A 19,226-nucleotide genomic window follows, 5' to 3' on the forward strand; every position below is an offset into this window, starting at 1 on the left:
AGGCCCCTGGACACACGCAGCACAAAAGGATTTGCCCGCAATTAGCTAGCAGCGTCGCCTCGTTCACCTGTGGCACCTGTTATGTGTGTGAGTCGGTGCGTGTGTGAGAGAGTGCTTGCGTGACAAAGTGGTGAAGTGAGCAGGGAGCATGTGTGTGTGCGTGTGCGTGGTAGATGTCAAGCTGCATGTGCGGTGAGCAGGTGTACGCACACAGTCAGTGCTGACAGTGTGAGAGTGCATGGTGGATGGTTTTGTGGTTTTAAAATAATGAACATTTGAATTTAAACGTATATGTGTTTGTGTCTGTTTGCGTGTGTGTCGGGCGACTGTGGGCAGAGATAGGCAGCCCAAACATGTGGTGGAAAAAGATGTTTGTGTCCCTAAATGTACTTAAACCACAGTGAACTTCTTACATATTTAAGTCACCTATAAGCCATAATTTCATTCAGTGAATGCAGAAATCACAGTACAGAAAAGAGAATTTTTTTCTGCCACAGCAGGCTTGATGATTATGCAATAGCTTTAATTAGCATGAGCAACACCAAAGTAACCAAAACCACAGTCAAAAATGCTTAAAGGTTTTAATGCACTGGGTACAAATAATGGATTACAGAAACACATCTAGTGGAGTGCATGTTAAAAAAAAATAAGCGTGTGCGGGTGTGTTTGTGTGTGTGTGTGTATCTGTAACTAACCATCAGTCACAGTGTTGGCTGGTAGTCTGCCCACCAATATGCGGTCTATACACACTTGTTCGAGCTGAGGTCCATTTAGGATCAGAGTCACCAGTGCTCCATTGCTCATTATTACCTGCAAGGCGCGCACACACACACAGACACACAGACACACACACACACAGAATAAAGACTGTGAAACTGTGAAAACATTTAAAGCCCAAACCTGGAAAATAACATCACAGTAACTGTGAGTCACAGAACTGAAATGAATGAAACTGTGCGAGTGAAGTTTTTCATCTCTCACTGAACATGAATTAAGCTCACAACTCCTCACTGGGGGTTAAGTATCACGGCTCTCAGAATCGACAGCATAACAGAGTTAGTCGCTATTTTACTACCTCCTTGCAGTCTTGTTTGGTTAAAGAAACGGCCTTGCTGTGGGAGAAGAGTGGAGACAAGTTCATACATTTCAACACATCTGGGCCGGTTTTTAGGCTGGGTAAGCAACATGAAAATTAGCCTTAGGGGACCAAAAAGTGTCACTTAATAATTATCATGACCTTATTTGAGATGGTATTACAGTCCAGTGTTCAGCTTCTGCCACCATCTGAACCTGAAAAGAAGTGCGTGTGTGTGTGTGTTTGTGTGTGTTTGTGTGTACAGTGGGTGGTGTGTGGATGAGGGTGTGTACCTGGCAGCAATGCTTTTTCCTCCATCTGGTGTGAACGCAGGTGTTGGTCAGCAACAGTTCCTGAATGAGCATGATAGACAAACAGTCATAAAGACAGAGAGATCAAACGGAGCAAACAGAGGAGAACTGTGGTCCAAGCACCTGATGCAACTAATAGCCACAACAACGCAGACCTGATGCTACCTGAGGCTGTCGAAATTAGCTACTTTTGAAAACCGATTGAACATGTTTAAAATGTGGTGTCTGTTTGTCTCTACCAAGAGAGAGCTGAGAGAGGATGCAGGTAAGGGCTTCTTGTGTTAGTGTGTGTGTGTGTGTGTGTGCACAAGGTCAGTCATTCCTTCCACATTCCAAACCCAGCTGGAGTGATTGCATGGGAGGAGAGAGGGACGGAGAAGGAGGTGGAGGAGGGTTGGGTGAGGAGGTGAGATGGGGTGTTCCTCGTTTCAGACAATGGTTACGGCTGAGAGGAGGGAGGTGGGAGGAGGGGGAGTGTGTGCGTGCGTGCGTGCGTGTGTGTGCGTAACAGCCACAGACAGGTTCCATGAAACAAAGCTAGGTCTGTACTGCCACAAGTACACAGGGGGACGAAGGGGGGGAGCAAGAGGCGGAGGAAGAGGGGGATGAATGAGGGGAGAGGAAGGGAAGAAGGAGGGAGGAAGAGAAGGGATGAGGGGGCAGCCTGCAGCCCCCTGATCCCCTCAAATATCCCCCTCGATGACAGAGCTCGGCCGAAAGAGAGGTGATGAGAGAGGAGAGGGAGAGAGGAGAACAAACGGGAACGACAGGGAGAGTGAAGGCAGAGGGAGAAAAGAGAGAGAATGCCCCTATTTGTTAATCAATCGGCCGTTTCGGAAAGGGAAAACTCAGAAAATCCCCAGAGGGAGGAAGAAGGCGAGGGGTCAGGAGGGGTGGTGGTGGTGGTGGTGGTGGTGGTGGAAGGTTTAACAGAGGAGGCGGGTACCTCCAACTCCTTCAGCGAATCGCGTAGCTTCTCTGGTCGGCGGTTCCTGGGGGTCCACGAATAGCCTCGAGCTACGGAGGAAAAACACGAGAAGAATCTAAAGATCATGTGACTCGAACTTTCAAATGCAGACATAGGAGAAATAAGGTGTTTTTTTTGTTTTTTGTTTTTTTTTTTACAAAAAAGGTCCTCGTGGGAATTTGGAAGACCGGAAAGGGTAAAAGATTTGAACTTTATATCTGGGTTGAGATCTAAGTATGAAAAGAGGCGACATGAGGAATAAAAGGTGGTGACAAGACAGTCAGGTGGAATAATGAAACGCGGGTACATGAAGGAGACGTTCTAAAACACATTTCTGAATCTGTCTTGAACGTATACACAGCAATGGCTGCACGTGGGAACTTTAGCTCCATTTTGACTGCTTGGATGATTCCCATTTCATCCTGAAACGATCAGCTGATTAATCAGCAAAACATTTTGTGACGGGGATCTCGATAACCGATCAATACATTTAACAGTCAAAAGGCCAAACACTTGCTGAGCTTTTCAATGTGATGATTAGCTGGTGTCCTCTGTTTTCATTACGATGTGAACGGATCCCTTTTTGGTTTTGAACTTTGGTTTGATCAGGCAAAAAAAAAAGCAACCTGAAGATGTAAACTGTAATGTAACGTAACCGGTAAATGTAAACTGTAGCGGTTTTCACTAATTTCTGCAAATTTATTGACAAAAAAATTAACTTATTTGACCACATATTCAACAGGTTAATCCAATGTCAGGAAATAGAGAAGCCAAACAACTTCAAATCTTCAGACTACCTAAAAGTGTTCTATTGAATGTTTATTTTTTTATAGTGACAATAATATAGCTTGTATGACAAGTACCAGATCATTCATGACAACATGAATGACTTCAGGTGTTTGAAATGATCCCAGTCATCGTCCATCTGAAACCCTGAGGGTTAGGGTTAGGGTTAGGAGTTCCACATTTTGATCGAACAAACAGTAACAACCACATGACAATTTACGAAAGGGCGCCTTAACGCTCCCTGCCGTAGAAGCACCCTGTGTCACTGAGCCAGACTGTTTGGTAACTTACTCTAGGTCACTCATTTACTTTTATTTTTAAAACCCAATGTAAAACCATTAATTACGATGTACGATGTAACATCAGTGTAGTTTCTAAAAGTTTTATATTTCTGACTACCAAATCCACAAAGCAGCAGAAGTCTGAAGTCTGCTGCTTACAGATTGATGCAGTCCCAGTAAAGGATTGAAAAATATTCAACAGAAAGCAAAATGTCCTTTCAAACACACACACACACACACACACACGCACACACGCACACACACACACACACACACTGGTCCTTGAGGAGAAGCAAATATTTAATCGTGAGGACTTTTGGCGCTTGAGTTATCTCCCAAATGCAACCTCACAGTTAGCAGCACATATCTCAACACGTACCACACCAAGGCCCCTTCATTTTAATTTCCCAGCCCTCCCTTTTCCCCTCCATCTCTAGTGGTTAAACAGAGTAAGCGAAGGATATATATATATATATTTAAAAAAAAAACAAAAAACAGCTAATTGAATTTTTGCATCTGCTTCTATCCGTGCACATACATGATGATCAGTGAGAGAAAAAAAAGCTTTTCAGTATGCTGCAATCACTCGCCTATCTGTTTATTTTACAGTCCCCCTTTTCATCTCTACTAAAACCAACCATTAAGGAGTGGGATTCTCTATTAAGAATGAGTGGGAAGAGGAGGTAAACAGATGCATGCAAATGAGGGTGTGGAGGGTGGGGGGGTCAGGGGAGAGGGGAGAGGGGAGGGTGGGGAGTGCAGGGGGATGAGTGTTCGTCTCCTGATAAGGGTGTTTGTATTCCACTACTGGGTGAAAAGCAGAATGAGTGAGGGGAAGAGAGGGAGGGAGAGAACAGAGGAAGTAGGACAGTTGACTGACTAGGACAGTGATTTCTGGAAGATGGTCATCCACGGGTAAGATGGCCCACACACACACACACACACACACACACACACACAGGTGGACATGAAGAATAAAACTGCTTCAATCACTGAGTTTCACTGCTGGGAACTTACCTTCACAGAAATGCAGTTTCTCATTGTAATAGTGATGCTTGAGGGGACCGGCTGGGAAAAAAAAGGGCAATTGAAGGGTGTTATTTGGAATATACTGTATACAGTATAAGAAAATTACATGGAGTACAGGATAAATCATTCTGTCCACATATTACAGATAATGACAGACAGAAAGCTAAGCTGGAGCTCAAACATCCCCCCCGCCTTAGCTCCAAGAGACCTTGTTGGCACAGTGTAACCCATAACCATGCCTCATGGCCCGGTCACTGTGAGCAAGAAAGTGGCCAGTCTGGTGGCCGTCCTCTCTGGCAAGCAGGAACACCTCCAGGATTAGTAGTATTAATCAGATAAGGGGGTGAGGGGCCAGACAGGCCCAGACATGGGCACCTGCTCTGGGGCTGGGTGGGGAGGGCAGGAGGGGAGGAGGGGGGTTTGGCTGCAGGGGACCCCCAGAGCTGCTCCAATGAGCCTGGGTCTACCTCTAGTGGGGAGATGTGGAATTACACTTACCTTCATAACCATTTCAATAATAAAGATACTGAACAATCAGTGAATTAATGTGGTCTCTGATCTGAGAGAATGTTTTGACATGTTACTCATGTGAACGCACACTGTTTAGTTTTGGTTTTGTAAGTGGGCAGGGCGTATCTCTTGCCTCTTTTTGTGAAGCACAGTGGTCAACTCATGTTGTTGTTGTTTACCAATGTGCTATAGAAATAAACTTGACTTGACATGTGAATCAGAATCAGATGACAGTAAGCAAATAGTTTGATCAACTGTTAAAACTGACCAAACCACACCCACACAGTTCTGACAGAGATGAGCTAATGTTTTAAGCATTTGAGACCTAAAAAAAACCAAAACAACACATTGCTTGTTGTTTATTTAGTCAGAAACATTCTATTTAATGTTACACAGAAATACTAAAGTTTTCAGGGGCTTTAAATGATATAGGGATTGTCAGGACCTTTGTGACATGAGAGCTAAAATATTAAGGCAGTACATTGTTTTAAGATTTTATTTATTTATTTATTGTTTTTACAGGCTGACTGAGCACACACACTTTTTTCTTCAATTTGTTCAAGATGAATGCTACAGTGTTCACACAAAATATCATAAAATGAACAAATTTTAATCTAATGCAATCGGCTGCACATGCACTCGTATCATGACCTGAGCTATCATTACACCAGTGTGTGAAAATGTTGTGATACTTTTGGATAGTGATTCTGCTCCCCTGCTCTGTCTCCCTCCCACCCCCCCTTTTCTCCCTCCACTCTGATATCAAGCCACACTTTAGTAATCCTCCAAATGAAAGGATTTGGAGCGAGAGCATCGTCTCACCACTGAAGATTGGAATGAAAGAGAAGGCAGCTTCTCAGATGAGAGAGAAGGCAGAGAAGCCCATGATGACAGGGAGAGAGGAAGAGGTTGGGAGACATACTGTACACAAAATGAGAACGAACAAAATATACATGGTGAGGAAAAAAAACTAAGAAAATGAAATCAAAGAAAGAGGGGCAAAAACATCTGAGACAGGCATTGTAACTAAATGGAAAAAAAAATGTAAATGAGAGAACAAGACAGTAAAAAAATACAAAGAATTGTTGGAGTAAAACAGAGAATTGAAAAGCAAGAGAACTTGTCCATATGTCTATAAGAGGAGGAAAAGGCAGGAGAGGTTTCACGCTCTGTGGTGAATGCATTACATTACACAGTGAACTACTGTAATCAAGATCCTACATATCTTACATCTTACAACTGCTCATAGTGATGAACCCACAGGTGATTATCACCTGACTCTGCTTATCCCCTCAGCTCTGCAGAGCATTAAAGTCTTTGAGCTCATTGTTTTAATTTTACAACACACATTTTACCATGTTGGTTCACTCTCACCATTCTCTTAATCTCTGTTCCAGTTTTAAAAAAAGCTCTTTTAATGAACTATTCACAACCCGCTCAAACACTCACAGACAAAGTTAGTGACAAGGTGGTGAACAAAGCAGAGCACCTATAGCAGCTAAAGAGTCAGAGATATTTTCCACAGAAGTTGGTGGAGACCAAACAGAGCTGAAAACACACAACTCCAAATGAATACTAGTGTTTCTCTGTGCCTGCTGGAAGTGTAAACAAACTGTTTGCCAACACCTCATATCAACCTAATGTCATTAATATGATAATATATTTATATTGCTTTTAGAGTTTGTTGTGTGCCTCAGTGCAGGCAAAAAAAGAAAGTGTTAAAATAAAACCCGGGATTTCTACAAACATCTTTTCAAAATTCAAAGAGAAAAAAAAAATCACATAAAATTACTTTAAATTTAGTACTATAAGCTGAAAATCTATTTTTAAAACAAAGACAGGGAAGCAGCACACAGAGCATCCCTTGTGATGATTGAAGTCAGGATATTTCCCAGAAGAAAATATAAAACTAAACTAAAATGTATATTTTATTTTAGAAATATCAAAAATAAAATAGCAATAGCAAAACAGGCTAAATAAGTAAAGAAATATGGTTCAAAAACCATTTAACACCCTTTACAAGTGAAAACTGTACAGAAATGTTGGGCAAATATGAAGTCACTCTATTTTGAGCTGTAATTGTGGAGCAACTGTGAAAGTGGTCGACTTTCTGGAAATTCACACAGACCCATCCAGGTGTGGCACGTCCATTAAGGCGTGTGAAGTAACCCTCCTCGGGCCACTCAGTGTAAATTTGACCATGCTTGCAAGATGCATCATTTCCATAAAAATGAACATACACACACACACACACACACAAAAGGAAGGAAAAGACAGCTTGTCCCCACATTGCTATGGCCGTGGGGGGTGGGGGGGTGTTGCAGCGCTTTCTGATGGTAAGGGAAGCCTCCTGGCCTGAGGCAATATGAGGCTGGACTACATGGGGCCTCTTGCTATGTGATCTGGGAGAAAGTCAACAGTTTAGTTTTCCTATCGCTGTGTGGCAGGACCCCGGGTCAACAGAACACAGGGAGTGTAAGAGATAGAACCACAGAGGCCTAATAACCTGTGTGTATGTGTGTGTGCGAGCTATGTGCAGTGCATGTATATATAAGGTTTTAAGGAATAAATCCTACATACTAATAGCATCTGTGTGGACGTGTGTGTGTGTGTGTGTGTGTGTGTGTGTGTGTGTGTGGCTGACAGACATTAAAACACACAGGACCAATAATTTGTGTGTCTCTCTGTGTGTGTTTACAGCTTATGTGAGCGTGGGAGGGAACAAAAAGCCCTTCTTCATATATAAGGAAATCACATACATTCCAGAAACAAGACAAATGCAACTTATCTTAAACACAAACAGACATCCAATATAAACACTATTTACCTGGCTCTCCTTTATCGTAGTACTGATAGGTGCCAATATCTGTATCTGTGGGGCGAGTGAGAGAGAGAAAGAGAGAGTGAGAGAGAGAGAGAGAGAGAGAGAGAGAGAGAGAGAGAGAGAGAGAGAGATGAACATCTAGCTGTCAGGGAAAAGCAGAAGACAGATCAGCAATTTCGCACCATGGGATAAACAATCGCTATCAGCCAGTGGCCTGTCCCATCTGCCAGCACCACGGTTTGAGCTGAGATAAGACCCTGTGTGGAGGGAGGAAGAGACAGGAGGGTGGGCTGGAGGGGGGTCCAAACCAGAACGGAGGAGAGATGGGCAGAGGGGTATTAATAAAGACAGGAGTGTGCCTTAACCCATCTCACCCCGGGGAGAGACTCTGATTTACACTCATGCAACATATACATTTAAAAGTAGACACACAGACTCAGCAGCCAGTTACAAAAACATATGAACAACGTACACATAGCAAGCAAAAGCACGAACGCGCAAACTGACACACGCACACACAAACTGCTGAGCTGAGCCTTTTCTGTCAGTGTTATTCCTGCAGGCCCAAAACCATAAGCAGCCAGACTCGGATTCGCACAACACATCGTTTCTTTATCGCTCTGCCGATGTGTGCTGCTGCTGCTGCTGCTGTTGCTCCTGGGGCCAGGTCACACTAATACAACAGGAGAGCTGATGGCAGACACACAAACGGGAGACTTTTAGTAATGGCTTGATGCCACTTTTTCATTTCTGACAGGGATAGTGATACCATAACCTTGAGTATCTGCCAATACCAACCTGACACTTTTTTTTTTTCTATCAAACAATAACCAAGGTGCTCTTAATACGTTTGTGTGAATTTATTCTGCAGCTGATTTCTGTTGAGGTCTCCATGTGCAAAGCAGTTAACTCTGTGAGACATGTCTGCCATGCTCTATGACTGTACGAAGGCGATGGAGAAACGCACAAACCGCATAGAAAATATTAGTTTCACTGCATTATAAAGTGGTTGTTGCTTTTATGAATCTATATTTTTGTTTTTGATTCAAATGTATATGATGTAAAGGAAATGGTGATAGGGAGCGTCACACCTCAGCAACCAGGCCTCTGTGCTCAGATGTATCCATCCATACTTTTCCAAGATAGCACAAGACACACACAGCAGAAAAAAACAAACAAATAAGGATATGTCACCATCACCCAGGATATACACCCTGTCGTACCTTTGTGTATGCACATAAACACACACACACACACACACACACACACACAATGCAGTCAAGCTCTGAGAGACACTATCTTCGTCTAAAGCTCAGCAGACTGTGAAAGACAAGACAGAACGGAAGGGAGGAGAAAACAAGAAAACAGAGAAACAGAGCATTTCCGTCTAACAGAAGAGATGGACTGATAGGTGGCGAGCAGGTAAATGCACAAAAAGTGCCAGAAAAGTCAAACTTACCCAGCACCCACTGGGCCTCACAGGGAAGCATTGGCCACTAGTTAATGTTTCTCAGTGTATGTGCAGCTGACTGATGCATGTGCACTTACTCAAAGTAGTGTGCATATGACTCTACACATGTATGAGGCCAGCAAAACAGCTGACTAATACTCTCACTGCATAAGTGAAAAAGGCGTATAAAAGACGTGTGGAGTTTGACAGGAACGAGCATCAGACCTCTGTAGTCCGCGCCTCACCTAAAGGTACATTATCTAACGTAATGCACCACATGCAATTCTCTAACTGAACTGTCGACACTTCTGTTACATTGACAGTGATGTAGACGCCAGGATGTGATAAGGAAGAAGAATGCATGGAATAAAATTCTAGGAGTCTAATGCTAAATTGGTGAATCTCAAGATTCACTGTGAAAAAAATAGCCTTTCTACAATATAAAAAAAAACTTTGCCGGTAGTACAATGAGGTTCATTGGTCTCTTGAGTTGGCTGTAGTCATGCTAACCAATTTCCCTTTAAAAACTCTTGTCATGTATCATGCCATTATCAGTCACTGACGGCATGAGAATCTGAAGAGAGCACAGAGAAAGTGAAATCAGCCAGAGTGAAAATTGGTGTTGACTCGGAGTCGGATTGTTGAAGCAGATATAGGCAAGGTGGGGAGAAGGTGTGAAAACAAAGTGAGTGATGACAGACAGAGAATTATTGAGAGAGAGGGAGATTGAACATGGTGATAAGTGCTACCTTTGACTTGGAGTGAGCTCTTGGTGGACCACAAGTGCAGCTCAGCCAGGCAGAACGCCATCTGACGGAGGAGTGTAACCCGAGTCTGCAGAGAGGGACAAGTGAGAGAAAGAACAAATGAAAGGAGGAGAAAGAGACAGGGCATACCGAACACAACCACAGATGCATATCTTGATGAGACAACATAATATAGGCCTAAGGGTCAAACAAAGCATGCGAGTAGGCACACGTGCTTACGCGCAAACTTGTACGCTCACTGACTGTGCATTTTGACTAGAAAATCTGTCAGTTTCTCTGCGATGAACGTATAGCACAGATGGCAAAGCACCACAGAGCAGTGTGTTAGTGGTTTAAAGTGAAAACATCAAATGACCTGGTGATGTGAACGCAAAGCTACATAAAGACATTAGGCAGCAATGGCAATGTGAGCACTTGGAAATAAGAACAGAAAATTTATGTTTTCCCGTTTTGTTATTGTATTTTTTCTAGTTTATAGATCAATTTTTTTTTAACTATCAGTAAGACATGGAGCTAAATATGTTTGAATTTGGTAGTAGCTGTCATAGTCACAAGCTTTCCTAAAAAATATATATATATATATATATATATATATATATATATATATATATATATATATATATATATATATATATATATATATATATATATATATATATATATATATATATATATGACAATGGTGCAGCAAGGTAAGGCTTGTCTGCAGGACCACTTCCTGTGCCTGTTATAATGGTACTACCAGTGGAAGTGGAATAATAGCTGTGAGTCCCTCTATAGCTATGGATGCACATTTTAAGCATGAAACTGATTAAAAACAACATAAGAGACATACGTACATATATATATATATACATAAGAGACAAACACATGAACTCAGACTGAGACAATGGGCTGCCATGCTCACACCTTATCCATATTCTGTGTATCCATATTTTGCAGCTGAGCAGTGATGGATGCGCACTTTGGAGCCGACAGCAGAGCAGGCAGCATTTCACACATCTGGTAGCGAACACAGGACGTCTATGACTATTTCCCCTTCTTTATTCCAGGCTTAATTCTCCAGTCAGTTAACTTCTGCTCCTGGAGGGTTAAGCTGTTGCTTTCTTCTGGTCCTCTCTGTGGGGTTTCCCCTGAGGTACTGATGCTTTATTACTGTACATCACATGTTCAGTGTGAACGATATCCCAACTGCTTACAGGATCACTTATGATGTTTCAGCAATATATTCCATATGTTCCATATTTTCTATACATATATATTCCATTCTATTCTATTTCTGGCAATAAATCCCCTAATTCCCCACATACTGGACCTTTAATAGTCTGTCTTTATGGTCTTTTGGGGGATTGTGTGTGATCTTCAATCAGTGTTTTTTCACTGTGTGGAGCATAGTGTCTGCCACCTTGACAGACGAATACAGGAGTGCTTTTCAAACTATCATGGTGCGATAGTGCCTCGGATATTCCAGTGGACAGGACTCAGTGTACATTACAGGCCAGTGCAGAATCTCTGTACGGTGCAGCAAAGGTGTAGCAGTACTGCTGCGTCGGACTTTCATTTCTCTATCTGCAGCTAATGCTCTGCGTCTCTCCATCCTCCCTCTCCTTCTTATTTTCTCTCGTTAAGGCTGAGAGGGGGGTTCTCTCTTATCTTTCCCCTCTTGCACCTCCTGATGTGTGTGTGTGGAATCTCATTTTGCCACTCAACCCCCAAAACTACAAGTCCCAACAAAAATACACACAGATAACACTGGGTGCCATGGAAACGCTGGGGCTAGCATGGCAGCAACGGTGTAACGAGTTTACTGACATAAGAGGATTCTTTTATCCTCTGCTAACCAGCTTTTTTTAGAGGAAGTCAGCCCTTTTGGAGAGAAAACCTCGTTTCAGACAGCTTTCATTTGGTTATTGCAAGTCTGGCTAACCTAAAAGTTCTTGAGACCTTGTTCGGCACAGCTATCAGGGTCTCAGGACATTTATGGCAGAAAAGAAGAAACAAGGGGGCAGACATAGACACATAAAATACACTAACTGTTTTGGACAAGTATGATATGTGCGTCCATGTGCCCTGTGGACATGTATGTCTCAGGACAGGTAAGAGGAGACATTAACAAAGGACAGAAGGAGGGTTTGTTTGTAACTGAAATCAGTCCATTTGCAGTGGCTGTCACATCCTGCACATCAGCATGTTTGTCTAATTACTCACTATTCCAGCCTCTTCACACGACTGGTACAATGAATCTGGCTCCCCAGGACATTGCCGACCTCACTGACCACAATCCAGTCAGGTCTCTCAGGTCAACAGGTGTTAGTTTTTAAGCTGTACTTACAAAGTTTAACTGCAGAACGGCAACTAAACTAAAATGCATATCTGATGTGGCTGTTTTCAGTCACTTTGGTCCTGTTCTCTGAAATAAAACTGTCTGATGCCCGGACAAGAATAAGCACCACCTCAGTAATTTGCTTTTAAAAGACTCGCCTTTAAAGGAATGCAGATAAAACAATTTCTTGCTCTTCATGTTCATATGGAAGGATGTGCATACGTGGACGCAAAAGTGTATCGACTGTGTTCAAAAAGTTTAATGCACACACACTCATACACAGACATGCAGGCACAGAAGTATGCACACACACACACACACCATCCTGGACAGCTGCCACACTCATTCTGACTTCTGGCTGGGGTTGCTGTGGGTTACCTGTCCCCCCGCAGAGCTTTGTAGGGGTGTATGACCAGTGTGCAGAGGACTGTGTGAGGGGAGGGTGGGGGTCTAGGTTATTGTACTGTGTCTTTACACTAGTAAAGAGGCTGCTTTAACATCAAAGGAGGGGAGGGAAAACATACGACTCCTCTTTCAAAGACAGTCCACAGGAACTACGACCTTGTCTGCTCTCTGCATCTCTTTCTCTGTTCTCCTTTCACTGTCGCCTCTGGGTGGTTACTGAGTGTGAGAGCATGTGTGTGTGGATATACTGTATGTATGTGTGCAAAAGGGAACAGAAGTGTAAGTGCAACAGAAAGTGTCTTTGTATGAGTGTGCTTGGATTTGTGTGTGTGTTTGTGTGTCACAGACAGAGAGAGAAAGTCAAAGACAGAACTTAGAGTAAATATTTATTTGAGACGGTTCTCTCGCAGTGAAACAAACAAAGCCTTTCTAAGACATCTGGATGGCTTTGTTGTCCGATCTCTCATTCTTTCTTGCTCTCAACAGCCTCAACTCAAACAGACATTTATTTAAGCTAACAGAATCTAACACAGAGCCATTGTTCCATACATGCTCCGAGTGCATCATGTCCGGCTTCAGTGGATATGCAGGTGGATATATGGCAAAACATTCTAATGGGTCTGATGGCCTTTCTAACATGCTGTCTCTCCACATTGTGTCACTAGAGGAGGAATGACGCCCGACGCCCAAGTGCATACATCCACTGAAGCTGCACATTTCTCTAAGTTTGTAATTTTAAATCTTCAGAATGATTTACTGAGCATTGGGATCATGTTAAAATACACCTATTTTTTATATTTTCACAGATTAAACACACAGATAATTTCCTGGATCCACTTCTGCACCAAAAAACAATGACTTTTTGGCTCCTAAAGTAAAATATGACTAAAAACAAACAAGAAGAAAATATCATCATTTCACTTTGAGTCAAGAGACGGTAAACATGTTGTCTTGAGAGATATGATGAGATCATGATGGTGAAAATGACATAAAATAGAGATATAGTGGTAATATAGTTAGTGGTTTCAAGACATTTGAAATCTCTCATTGATTTTGCCTTCTGAAAAGTCTCCTTGGTTGAGGTGAGAGGAAAATATACTGTGTGGCAGAAGGGACAAACACCAACACATCAATCAAAGTATAAAGAATGGATGAACTGAGATGTTTAATTACCCCAAAGGGAGCTTTGAAAATAGTCAAAATGTGGATTGAGTTGACAAATACGAATGGAAACTTTGCCTGAACTGCACAGCAGCATAGGCAAGTGGGGGACACAAGATCTGACACTGACTGCTGTAGTAAAGACCCTGCAGAATAGCATCTTGCATGTGAAAATTAAATGGCCAACACATTCTTGATGTCTATAAATTCAAATCACTTTGTGTGCCTTATTGGTATAGAGGTTTCAGATGTCATCAACCAGGGGCTGCTAACTGCATTTAAAGCAACAGATTTCTTTAACAGAAATCATTTTTGGCTTACATCACTGTTGTTTATGCTGCAACAGATCTCAGTCCAGATCTGGTGCACCACTGCAGTGAGGGAGAGAGAGAAACAGGCCCGAAATGAAGGCAGGTTCACACACATTTTGTTTGACATCTCAAGAATCCTTTCTCACAGTTTTCTCTCTCTCGCTCCCACACACACACACACACACACACACAGCCAGAGGCAGTGCTGTCAGCTGGTGCAGTGGTCCCATCACTTGGAGAAGAGTGATGTGGTAAATTACAGGGTTAAAGAGCTGCCATAGGGTGACTGACACAAGGCCATCACAGCCTTGCCTCACTCTTCCACCCCCACACACCCAAACACACACACACGTACATCACAGACATTCTATCCTGACTCCTGTGTAGTTTTGTCTTTAAGGTTTTCTCATGCACCTTCACTTGCCTACTTGTCCCTCGCCTTTTATCTTTATCTTTTTTCCCCCTCTTCTCGTCTCACTTGTTTTTCTGAGGTATCTCCTATTAGAAATGCATTAAGCTTTCTTCACTCTCTTTTTCTGGCAATTTTTACTGTCTCCATTCTTTGTCTTGTCTCTCTCACAGGACTGATTTTCTCTTTCTCTCTTGCAGTTTTTACTCAACTATTTATTCTCATCTCTCTCAAAGGACAAAGTTAAAAATTTTCTGACTTTACTTCCCCCACAACCTTTATCTCTCGCAGACGCTCTCACTCTCTCTCTCAGCTACTGCCTGGTCTTGTTTTGGCTCTCGGAGAGAAACTTGACAAACATGAAGAACATACAAAGAGCGACCAGAAAGTATATCCAGAGAGAGAGAGAGAGAGATAGGTAGGGTAACTGTGTGTAATTGTGAGTGTATGAGTGTATATTTTCCAATCTGTGGTGCCTTGGAGTTCCTGTCAAGTCTCAGTCACAGACCACTTCAACAAATACACTCATATATTCAGTAAACACACTCAGGCACTCAAGTCAGCGCTACATCGCATACACTCCAATCTCTGACTTCTGATATGTGGACTCATACGGCACACAAGCACATACGTATGCATGGAAAGGCCTATACAGCATGATGCATGCTCTCCTATCTTTTAACCTTGTGCTACCTGAGGAAATGTACACACACACACATTTACATACATATGAAACCATGCACACAGACTCTCACATGCTCTTATCTTCGCTATATTCCTGAGGGAGAAGTCCTCAAGCTCCCAGTCTCATATCAGAGCAAAGAAAGAGGGACAAAATCTGAAAACAACATGCCTCTGAAGAAAGAGTGAGATAATGAGAGGTGAAAAAACGGATAAAACAAAGAATCCAAACCCTGAGAGGTCTAATGCAGGCCTGTGACCACGGAGACAACAGATGATAGGGTGTGTATGTGGCAGAGACGAGACTCGTGCAAACTGTCTCTGCAGAAGACCCCAGACATGAACATTACATAACAGGACAGTGCCACAATAATAAATATGCTTCATTCATACATTGATAACGTGAAACATAACAGTTATTAATAGATTTTGTCACTCACTTCCCATGATGTTTCAGAAATGCAAACATTAAGTATAATTTTGCAACGGATTCAGTGAGTTAGATTGTGGACAACAACTTCGCCTCCTGTTGATCTCAGATCGCATGCGTCTGTCTATTTCATCTCCTGCAGGATCTTTTCCCCACAAGTAACAGTAGAGGTTGCCAGATGCAACGATAAAACAAACACATCGATTTCAAAATGATTGTTTCTGTACGTGGAGTTAAAACAACTCCGTGTCAATCTCATCCACCTGTGTCACCATATTTCTGTCCACATTTTTCATGAAGGTCGCAGCATTGCTAATTCGATGGCTACACAGAAAGAGGTTAATCCCATACTGAATCCCACCTACTGACTTCTGATTGGTCAGTTGTTGAAACAGACATCACTGGGTACAAAACCATCTACTATGCTGCTTCATGGTGTATTATAGGGTGTAATAAACACTGCAGCCTCTAGGGGTCACTAGGGGGACTTAGGTGTTTTAGTCAAGTTCCTCTGTCTTCTCCATGGTCTCTCCCTCACTGTCTCTCTGTCTGTCTGTCCGCTGTAAGGCATTACAGAACTCGACCTACTGAGAGGAGAAGAAGAGGGGATGAACTGAAAACCATTTTCTTCAAAGCGAAGGCGCTGTGAGGCCTTGCGGCAGCGTATAGACTTACCCACACACAACCACAGGCAAGTACAGCGTAACTTCTCAACTGTCGTATTACAAGACAGGGGGTTCAGGGGAGGAGAGCGGAGGATGGGCAAAGCGGCGCCAGGCAGCAGGCCGAAAACCTTTCACACAGACACTTAACAAAGTCCCACATGAACCCTTTCAGCTGTTGGCAGTAGAAGAATAGAGGTGATGGACAGGCAGAACAAAATGAGGTAAAGGTAATACTATTCAAAGGAGGTGACAGGTACAGTCAATCTGTATGCACGTGCACATGTGTGCGCATCTGAACGTTGTACAGGGCATGTCAATCAGCAGAAAATGAAGCCGCAGTGACATGACTGCTAGGCAAGTCTCTTCATCGAGCAGCATATGTGTGTGTGTGTGTGTCTCAGATGTGTACGCAAATGTATACATGTGTATGTCAGTTGTAGTGTCATTCTAGGTTTGGAGGGCATGAGGAGATGAGGAGGTGAAAAGTTCAGGAGTCCAGCAAGAGGGACTTTCAGCTCCATTATGATACACCACCGGGACAAAAAAGAAAGCAAACTACAAGGTCTGCTAGGTCTACTTATGTTCATAAGTACTGCTACAGAATATACTTTTATTAGACAAACAAGATCTGCAAATAATCACAGTATTAGTTACAAATTCATCTTAATTAAGAATTTATTAAGATTTTTTGTTGTTGTTATGAAATTAAATAAAAGAAGCTGAAAACAACATTTAGCATTTTTGCTTCAATTAGAAAAATACCTTCGGATTAATTTTCGACCAGTGACAACTGATAAACTAACTGCCTGAACTCTGCAAATCTGTTTGTGAAGGTCTTATTATTTTGTTCGCTAAAGACTTATTCAACCTCCAAAAGTGTGAACATTATATGCTTGTGAATTGTACTAGCTCTCCGAAATTAGGTTAGCAATTCAGCAGCCCAACAACTGAGAATGTAACTCTTAAACACAATCCTTCAGCTTCAGTGTATCTCTACGCTTGTGTGTGCAACAAAGAGAGGGAGACGGAGACGGACACGGGGTGACACAGAGATGAGTGGAGGCTCTTCTAAGCAGATGTGTAAACGTCATTAGTGGAGGTAATGGAGGGAGGAAGGCGGGAAGTGGGGGGGGAGAGAACTTACTCCAGCAGAGGTATTTACCCAACGCCTGGAGCAGAAACACAAACACAGCACCAGTAATGACTGAGACAGAGACGGAGCAAAAGGGACGTTTGGTGGTGAATGTCTTTTCCAACAAACTCCCTGCCAAATCAAGACCTTAGTGCACAATCAGTGAGACAGAGAGAGAGAGAGAGAGAGAAAGGCAGGTCCCTGGCTTAGTCATGCCAACTAAATCTTTTAACAATCCAAAATTTCCACATTCGGACCAGATTCCAGTCTGGTTGTCTTTCACTCCTGCTCAGCTAATAGGCCTAATCCTGGCCAAGTGTTTCACTAAAAGCCGGGTGCATCTGCCCTACAGCAACGCCCAAGGGCAGGAGAGACAATACTTCCAAACCAGCAGCACAATTGCTTGCCGACTTCAAAGAGATTCTCGGGGACTTTGCGCCTCTCTGGTGTCCGTCCCCTGTCGCAGCGAAGGTGACACGTGTCACACTGACCGTGGTTTTGTTTATGTTGTTGGATTTTCCTCTTTTAAAGCTGTTTGGTGTCCTGTTGTTCGTCCCTCACCTCCTGACCACAAACACACGTATACCAGTAAACACACGCATGGACTCGCAAACAAACAAGAAAGATGAAATATGCTTATTTGCGCACAGACACATGTGTAACATTAGTCCTTGGACACAAGTACATTCATACAGTACACACACACACACGTCACTCTGAGGGGATTTACTTTTCTGTTTTATCTTTTACGTTTATATTTTTTTATTGTAACGTCAACTATTTGTAAGTTAGTTGTGGCAAATTCATACTCCAAGAGGCTGAAAAGAACATTTAAAGGAAAAAGGTGTTCATAATTTATATATTTTGTTACTTGTCAACAAATCCCATGACAAGACCAAAACTAACAACACACTAGACTGTCTTGCACAAACAGGAGGAAACAGATATCGTGCATTTGTTATAGACTACTTTCAATCGCAAATTTGGTGTGCTGGTATTTTATATTCTTTATGGCAACAGGATGGTGCAAGTCAGATCAAATCAAAATAAACTACAATGTCCATATTCATCATAATGAAAGACAATGTCACCTAATTCATGCATCAAGGCATTGTTGGCTTTGGTCTTTCCATGGGACTGGACAATAAGAAAACTATACATTATTGCTATTGTTATTCATGAATGCAACAGTAATCTTTGCCTGGTAAACCCGTGAGAGCATTCAGTGACAGCTAACCTGGAAGCACTACAGGTGGATACTGAGCCCACGTCTTTGCAATAATAGACACCTGCTTCTTCACCGACACCAACCGGACACCTCATCCAGTGTTTTACCTTACATAACTTCAACAAGTGTACCATTAGTTCAGAAAAAATGGTACAATTTTGTTTATCAGAAACTACTTTTTACCTTTATGGTGACTCTAAGGGACTGCATCTGTCTCACATTATGTGCCTGCATCGCTGCAATGTGTTTACTCTTAGGGCAGAAATGCCACGTAGCTCTATTTTGCATGTGTATACACACACAGAAACGTACAGTTTAGATAAAGCTTTCCTCAGTTGGTGTGTCCAACAACATGTATTTTCGGGTAACACACACACACTCACACACACACTTCTGTCAAAGGCTCAGAGAGATGAGGTCCTTTAAAGTTGTTGTCAGATGCACAGAGCGAGATGGACCCTGGCAACACGAAAGGTCACGA

General features: G+C 42.5%; 1 protein-coding gene across 7 annotated transcripts in view; it reads right to left on the reverse strand.

Annotated features, from left to right (window-relative positions):
* Window positions 1-19,226, reverse strand: part of LOC124065949 (WD repeat containing planar cell polarity effector) — a 66,391-nt gene that overhangs the window by 38,518 nt on the left and 8,647 nt on the right. For 6 of the 7 annotated variants that reach the window (XR_006844518.1, XR_006844519.1, XR_006844520.1 and 3 more), the window contains exons 2-7: window positions 9,983-10,067; window positions 7,787-7,831; window positions 4,438-4,488; window positions 2,333-2,403; window positions 1,369-1,428; window positions 696-810 (exon numbers count right to left, since the gene is read on the reverse strand). Coding sequence is in view for 4 of the 7 variants with exons in the window: in XM_046401924.1 (XP_046257880.1) it covers window positions 696-810; window positions 1,369-1,428; window positions 2,333-2,403; window positions 4,438-4,488; window positions 7,787-7,831; window positions 9,983-10,043 (403 nt within the window). In the remaining 3 variants the exon portion in view is untranslated. Of the gene's footprint in view, window positions 1-695; window positions 811-1,368; window positions 1,429-2,332; window positions 2,404-4,437; window positions 4,489-7,786; window positions 7,832-9,982; window positions 10,068-19,226 lie in introns of those variants that run through there. The other variant, XM_046401926.1, reaches the window with a different exon arrangement.

This window comes from Scatophagus argus, chromosome 10 (genome assembly GCF_020382885.2).
Source record: "Scatophagus argus isolate fScaArg1 chromosome 10, fScaArg1.pri, whole genome shotgun sequence".
Taxonomy (NCBI): domain Eukaryota; kingdom Metazoa; phylum Chordata; class Actinopteri; family Scatophagidae; genus Scatophagus; species Scatophagus argus.